Raw genomic sequence first — 8,039 nt, 5'->3', positions numbered from 1 at the left:
GAATTGAGAATAACGACTAACTAGTTATCCTTTTTCTTTTGACAGTTTATCCGAAGTGTGAATTGAGTTAGGAGAAATCCAAAATGTCTTTACCATTCTATCAGAGGCATCATCAGCATTTCGACCGAGCTTATCGTCACAAAGAGCTAGAATCCACACTAAGTCAATATCAGAAAGAAGAAAAGCGCAAGTCTGCAATTTATACACATGGCTCTACTGCCTACAGTCACAGAGGTGCATCAGCTTACCGTCAGGAGTCAGCTTTTTCTGATCAAAAATCCACAGAAGCCAGCCAAGAATTATCAGAAGCTCATGCCCATAAATCTGCAGCTCACAGTAAACGATCTGCAGCTTACAGTCTAGGATCTGAGTTGGTCAATAAGACAGCTGAAGCGTATCATTGTGGATCTGAATTGATCAATCAGAAAGCTGAAGCATATCGTCTTGGATATAATACATACAGCCGCGGGTAGAGTAAAATCCAATTTTATGTAGTATGGTAGCTTTCCATCCATTTTCACTTCCTCAGGATCAAATTTTGTGATAATAAATATTTTGGGGGACAATACGTTTTCTCAGATTACCATTTTACAAAATGTTTCTTTCTGTTTTTGTATACCTTAAATATTAATTTGGTTTGTAAAACCATTTATGTGCCTTGATGTACATTACAATGGATAGTATATCATCAGAGTCAAAAAGCAAGCTGTTGACAGCACTTTAACCAGTTATGTAGTGTGTGGGTTTGAGTGAGGAAGTGGAGAAACATTACTCTTCTTAGCCATTTTTTCCCTCATTCAGAGCACTCAGCACAGCTGCTTTTCTGGCTATGGAAAGAAAGGTTATAAATCTTCCTCTGGGTGGAAAAATAATTTAGTCAAATATTTGATTATAAATAAAATAGCTGGAGGGGAAATTTTCTGCTTAGTGGTTCTCCTGTATTCTAGCTCAGACTCATAATCTCACTGCTGTTTTTCTGAAGGAGAAAAATATTACAGGAATGTTGCATATACGGTACTTTTTGTATTATGCTTATTTTGGCTTTGAATTCATAAAATTTAACACTGTGATTTATTCCATAATGTTAGAGTCAGAAAAATTAAAGACAATTCCTCTATTGGTGTTGTCAAAGAAACACAAATAAAAAGAAAAAAATTGAACTTAACTAATGTCTGAATTATATCAGTGACTGTCAATGACTACAGTCATTTTATCTAAAGATGAGGAAAGACAAATGGTTTTTTACCGTTACTTGAGTTCATACTTTATTCTGATAATTTGGTGCTAGCAGTTGAAATCCAATACAATAAGGAAATACAATGCAAGTGTTCAATCTCTCAGCAGATTTAAAAGAAAATGATTTTTTCCCTGAAGTGATTAACTTATTTGCTATAGATGGATTTAAGCTTAGGTGAGCCCAGTATCGACCTGTATAATTGGATTATTGATACCGTTAAACATATCATCACATTTATTATTTAAGTAGCTGTGTTATTTCAGCTTGAAAATAGTTTTAATGGCAGATGCACAAAAATTAACTGGATTATTTAATAGCAAGAATTTGTGACTAGTTTAGTTTATACAATTATGTGGCAAGAAAGATAGGAAGACAAATTCCTTACTTGCAGTTCAAATATTATTTATTATTTGTTCTTCATGTCTTTTATTTCTAAACTTTTTTGCCCTGTTGTAGAAATATTTCTTTTTTTCTGTAATATAAAAATTCATTTAAAAAGTGTTAGTTTTTGGTTGTTACAGTAATTTCTTGATCATATGGCCAAATATTACAATATTTCTGTGCTTTGGCCAGAAGGGAAACCCCCAGTTCAGCAGACTGAATGTAACTTGAAGAAGTTCCTTTTGGCATGTCATGAATTAGTCATCAGCTGAGATGGAGAGAAAGAGGAGTGGGGGGAATTTAGACATTTGACTCCTAATTAATTTGTCCTGCAGGCTTAGAAGCAGTTTACATTTTTCAGCTGCCTCAGGGTGAATGTTTTAAATTGCTTGACTTGATAGATTTTATAATGTGGTGAGTAGTCGATGAGTAAAGCAATGGTTTCTGATTTTTAGAGGCCTGTGGCCCCATTTGAAGGCTTATCTTGTAGGAGTCATTCATCTGTTAGTATTACAAGTCTGCTGCCATTTGCTTTCTGGGTTGTCCAAAAGTAACTGTCATGGAAAAGTGCCTGGTCCCAAAAGAAGATTTTTAAGAAGTTCAATGCAAGACAGAGGTTGGCATTCTTGTTTCCCTTCCAAAACATTATTTTCTACAGTAACAGAGTCTGCCAAATATATATTTAATAGAAAGAGAGCTCAGCAGAAATAAGAAAATCACCTTCAGGATACACTAAATAAAGAGGACTGTACTTAGACTTCAAAAGCCTTATTTGCCTTGTTAAAGTGCAATCAAACAATAATACATTAATACTTAACAAAATATTCAATGATAATATGTTCTATGTGCCTTTCCAGATCCCTGAACTTAACTTTTAGGAGTAACAGGAACAGTGGTGGGATTCAAATATGTGAACAACTGTTTCTCTGTGTGGATGCTGCTTCCAGAAGTCCATTCTGGGCCTGGACAACAAAAAATTAGTTACCAGTTCTGCTGAAGTGGTGCGAGCTGGCTGAATCCCACCACTGAACAGGAACCACTCCATCCCACTTCTTTTTTTAAAAAAAAACATGTTTATTTAAATATTTGGCTTGCCCAGTTATAGTATACTATTCCTTTCCTTAGAATGTTTACAGCCCCATAGATTTTCCAATCCTAGAAAGAGGATGGTTAGCTGAAAGACAATTCTTTGCTTACTATTAAAATCAATGGGACTTCTGTCATATGTAACTTGTTTATTGATTTCCATGGAACTGACTTTCTATTTCTTAGTAAGATTAACTGCAAATTAGGAATCTAAATTAAAATATATGTAAAATAAATACATGTAAAAATTCAAAAGAAAAAAAATCACAGTGGATCCATGATTTATTTATTTTTAATTATCTTATAAACTAATGAAAAACATAAACATTTGTTATATTGTGACAAATTGAATAGTGCTTAAGGACCTACAAATTTGTCTTTTAGTTTACAGACAAAAACTGACAGGGTTATTCATTAGAAAATTTCTGAAAATATTAATAATATTTATATCTGGATTATTAGGAATGAAAAAATAATTAAGTTTCTCAATTTTCAGAAACAGATTTCAAACTCTTACTCATCAGCTAAGGATCTGCAACTAAGGTTCTGTAAAATAATATTTCCCCAGGGAAGATTCTTTCATTGCTCTCTCATTTCAAGGAGAGTTGTTTTATGTATTTTTCCAGTCCAAAGCTAGTTCTTTCAAGTAGATTCCTGATTTTCAGGGATTGACAGGAGTGGTAAAATTTTATCTTTGTCTGGAAAAACAGCTTTTTTTAAAATCAGCTTTAAAATATTTGCACTTTTGTGCTTCTCCTCTAGAGGAAATGTTGGTTACATTGTATAGTGATAAAGATGCAATAATACATTCTTAAAAAAAAAATAGGACTTCTTGGTAAATATATTTCAATAATTTTCTCAGTTGCCTGTGGAAACTGTCCTTTATAATTAGAATTATAAAAATTATTATAGATTGTAATTACCCAAATAGAAGCTTTGATAGAAATAGATTGGAAACTAAAGTATAAGTATGAACAATGACATGGTTTTCACTACAAGTAAATGCAAGCTTGCATCAGTAAAATGTTTTAAATTTTTGTCTTCAGAAAACATAGTGGAAATTAAAGAATATTATAAAGAACTTGGTTATATCCATTTTTTCAGTATTTTGTGCATTTATGATTTATCTCTGCAGTGCAAAATTAATTCATTGAAAACATGGCTTTGTATTTTTAAGACACTATATTTGTTTTGAGTATTCCCACATCAGTATTGAAAATTAAATTATGTAAATTATGTGTAGAGTGGGTACTCCATCCATGATGCTGGGACTGAAGGCCTAGAAAGGGAAATGCTGTAATATACGCATTTTAATATAAAGTGTTGGAATCATGGCTAAGTACTTTAAAATGAATATAGTATAAATATTACTTACTACAATATGTACCAAATATCTGTCAAACCATTAATCAACTTTAAAAAAGTGAAGCAGGAGATTTATGCTTGGCCATCGTTTCTTCCCTGTAAATTTTACTCTCTGCCCAAATTATGCCTTGTGGTACAGAAATGGCAGCCAGAATCTACTCATGCAAGTTACTCATGTTTTATATATTTTTACATATTTTTTTCTCGTAAGTTTATTTTAAGTGTCTCTTAAGAAATAATTCAAGACACAACAATGCTCAGAGCTGGCTTTATGCTAAATTCAATAAAACACTGGCCTAGGCCAGGGGCAGGCAACCTTGGCTCTTTTATGACTCGTGGACTTCAACTCCCAGAATTCCTGAGCCAGCCATTGAAGTCCACGAGTCATAAAAGAGCCAAGATTGCCTACCCCTGGTAGGGTATCAAAAGTAGGAGGTACAATGCTAACCCTCCGTCTGAATCTTTACAAAAATAGAAATCTTTTAATTGGTAGGAGATGTCCTGAGGCCTATATACCCTGAAGCTGACACTGTTTACAATATCACTGTTTTTATTCCAAAACCCATCAAGAACAGTATAATCTATGACAGTCTTCACTTCTGCTGATCATAAAATGCTGAGAATAGGTCATCCAAGTCTTCACACAAGTCCTGCACTGGAAGCAACACCTGCCTGCCCAGCTCCATGCAAAACAGAAATAGAATAAACTGCTTGCAGACTCCTTTTTCTGTTTTACAATATGCCTTCCAAATTAGGCATTTATGTAGTTTGCTTCTCATTTATTAGTATCAGCCTGAGGCAAGAATTCACATTTTATTGCTACAAGAATTGTTTAAGCAGCAGTGAAATTATGTGTGAGAGAAAGGCACAAGAAATAGGTGGCATATACGAATGTGGGTAAAAAATGAATAATATTGAATTTAGTAAGTAAGAAGGACAGTAATTAAGGCTGAAAATTTCAGAATGAACACAATAGTTGCATAAAATCTGAGCTACGAAAATCTAGACTTGTAAATAGTGGCAAAAAATAACCATAATTAAAAATATGTTTAATCTTTAAACATTGCATTTCATAAATACATATTAGCTTAGGAGGGATATATATTTTAAGTAGTATGTTATTTTTTATGCTTCTTTACTCTTGCTTTTCTTTCTTTTTTTCTACTGTTTTTTCTATTTTTTAAGAAATGTAAAAGTGTGAGATGGTTCATATGGAAAAATAGAGTTAAATTCTTAAATGTAATTAATTTTTGAGAAAATCTTAACCAGTAAGAATATCTAGAATTTGGTGGGAGAAACAAATTAAAATAAAGACTGCTCTATGATAAGGCAACCAGAATGATTGGATAGAAAAGAAATATTATATTGATGTGATTATTATTTTTAGGACTATTGGGAAAAAATTATATATTTAATTGTTATCTATCAAAACAATAAGAATTGTATTAACTCAATGTTTTCAAAAGAGGATATTTTGGGAAAAGAGGAAATCAACTAAAACTATTATGTGGATTATGGATTATAGAAATCAATTGTTAGTGATTGTTTTACAAATGTAACCCAGACAACACACTGTTCACCAATTATTAAGTAATTTATTTTTTTAAAAAATCAATAAAATATATTACAAAAAAAATAGTGGCAAAAAACTTGTAATCTGGTTATCTGGAATTTTAAAGCTCAGATATGTTGTACTATAAAAAAAATAAGAACATCGAATTCTATGAGATATTTCTGAGTTCAGGATTATTTTAATGTTGTATAGCTACCTGGAAAAAGCAACTTGGGCACAGGAATGAAAAATATATTGCTGAGTTAAAGACTATTAATACCTTCTGACATCCTACTTCCATTGTGTTCAACTTGCATTACAGTAAATAACATTAAGGCACATGTCTTTAAAAGACTAATAATATGACTTTTCTTTCAGAAGTCTGGTAGAAGATCATACTCTAAAGTTGAGTCCTAAAGCAAAGAGAGCTAAGCAAAGTGTATTGTCAGAAGAAAAAGAAAACACTATTGTTGACTATGTTGTCCCTGTGTTCACTGGAAGGTATGTCTCTTTAGTGCTGTTTTGTGAATGGGACAAAAAAAAATGACTGAGATAAAGAGTGAAGAAAATGTTTACAGCTTTATAATGGCTTCATTGTTAAATATAACCATATAATTAAATTCCTAATGATCTTGATATTGCACATATAAGTGCACAGATAGTGGGGTTGATTAAAAATATAATCTGCCTGACATTAGCCATCAATAGTGCAGTCCTATGTATGTTTCCTCTGAAGTAATTCTTGAGTCTTTATCCTTAAGTATCTGCTTATTCATATGTGGTATTTCAATTATGAATAAATAATTGAAAAGTAAGGGAATCAATAACATAGAGAAAACAGAAAGATAATGGCACTACAACTAAACTAAATACTGTCTTTTAAGTATCTCACTGTCCTGCATTTTCTGTGATATTTTTAATAAAAAAATGGAGTCCTCTGTCAATATAAACATATTAGAAGATATATTTGAGTTGTATTGAGTTTGAACTTGAATTTAACCAAATTATAAAAGATTGATGGGTCTGAAATTTACAGAGGAGACTATATTTTCGACAGAAATTGCTACTGAAATTTTGAATTCTTTAATAAACAATATGATCAAATTTGCATTGTTTTATAATGACATTTTTAGGGAAAAAGTTCTTAAAATTATGCAAATAGCTAAGAATTCTAATTTAGGTCAGAAAGATCTGTCTTCTGTATATTCAGTTTAGAATTATGTTAAATCAGTATATTCATTATAATACAAGAAAAGCTGTCTTTTGCTTTTTCATACATGCCACACATATATATTGTATTCGTCCCATTTGTTCTATTTTTTATTATATATAATTGAATAAGAAAATATTGCAGTAGTATCCAAGATTATTGGACCAAAAACCATTTATTTAATGGTTTTTACCTGAACAACAAGCATGTTTTTCAAAATCATTTAAAATTGTTCAGTACATAGCAATAGCAATAGCATTTAGACTTATATACCGCTTCACAATGCTTTACAGCCCTGTCTAAGTGGTTTACAGAGCCAGCATATTGCCCCCAACAATCTGGGTCCTCATTTTACCGACCTCAGGAGGATGGAAGACTGAGTCAACCTTGATTCAGTGAGAGCTGGTGAGAGTTACTGAATGGCATCATCTGAAAGTATAACTATTATTATGCTAATATTCCAAAGGTATTGTTCAGTTATCTGATTTTATATGTAAACCTGCCATTCTGCTCTCTCTGGCTAAAGATTAAAGTCTTTAAGGATTGCATTCAGGGTCAGCCTAAACATTTGGCACTTCATCTCAAGAAAGTTTTCTATATCTCTTCTAATTGCTCAGTGTTTGAATGAATGTTTAGAATGATATGGATAGCCATTTCATAACTTTGATATTCAGAGTGAGCATATGTGTCAACTATATAGTGATAAATTATGTATGTGGATTTTACTGCAATACAGACACATTTCAATGAACTGACTTTGTGTTAAAAATATTGATAAAGAATGAAAAGAATACAACATTGGATATACAGATATATATATATATATATATATATATATATATATATATATATATATATATATATATATATATATATATATATATATATATATATATATCCAAATTTCTTTTTTTTCTGACAAAGAGTAAAGAATTAAATTGGGAGACTAAGATGGACCATTTCTGGCTTTTTTTGCCTTCATCAGTTAGCCATACCCTTTATGGGATTTGAACCTGGGCAGTTATACATACTAGTCAGTGATTTAATCACTGAGCCACAGGTTCTCTTCCCCTCTTTGCCAGCAGAGTCAAGGGAGTAATTATAGGGAGTTCAGACAGATTGGTCTGATTGTGAACACCTTGACATTTTCAACTGCCATACTGCAGTTTACTCTTTTTACAATATCTCTTGCCTTGCCGCCCCCAACT

General features: G+C 31.9%; 1 protein-coding gene across 1 annotated transcript in view; it reads left to right on the top strand.

Annotated features, from left to right (window-relative positions):
* Positions 1–50: 50 nt before the first annotated feature.
* LOC107300834 (myomesin-1-like) overlaps positions 51–8,039 on the top strand; it is a gene marked incomplete at its 3' end in the record, with an annotated part of 9,560 nt that continues 1,571 nt past the window's right edge. The window contains exons 1-2 of the mRNA XM_015830122.1: positions 51–469; positions 6,000–6,122. Coding sequence (XP_015685608.1) covers positions 84–469; positions 6,000–6,122 — 509 coding nt within the window. The remainder of the gene's footprint in view (positions 470–5,999; positions 6,123–8,039) is intronic.

This window comes from Protobothrops mucrosquamatus, unplaced genomic scaffold (assembly GCF_001527695.2).
Source record: "Protobothrops mucrosquamatus isolate PMUCROS unplaced genomic scaffold, P.Mucros_1.0 scaffold8699, whole genome shotgun sequence".
Lineage (NCBI taxonomy): Eukaryota > Metazoa > Chordata > Lepidosauria > Squamata > Viperidae > Protobothrops > Protobothrops mucrosquamatus.
This window is presented reverse-complemented; position numbering and strand designations above follow the sequence as displayed.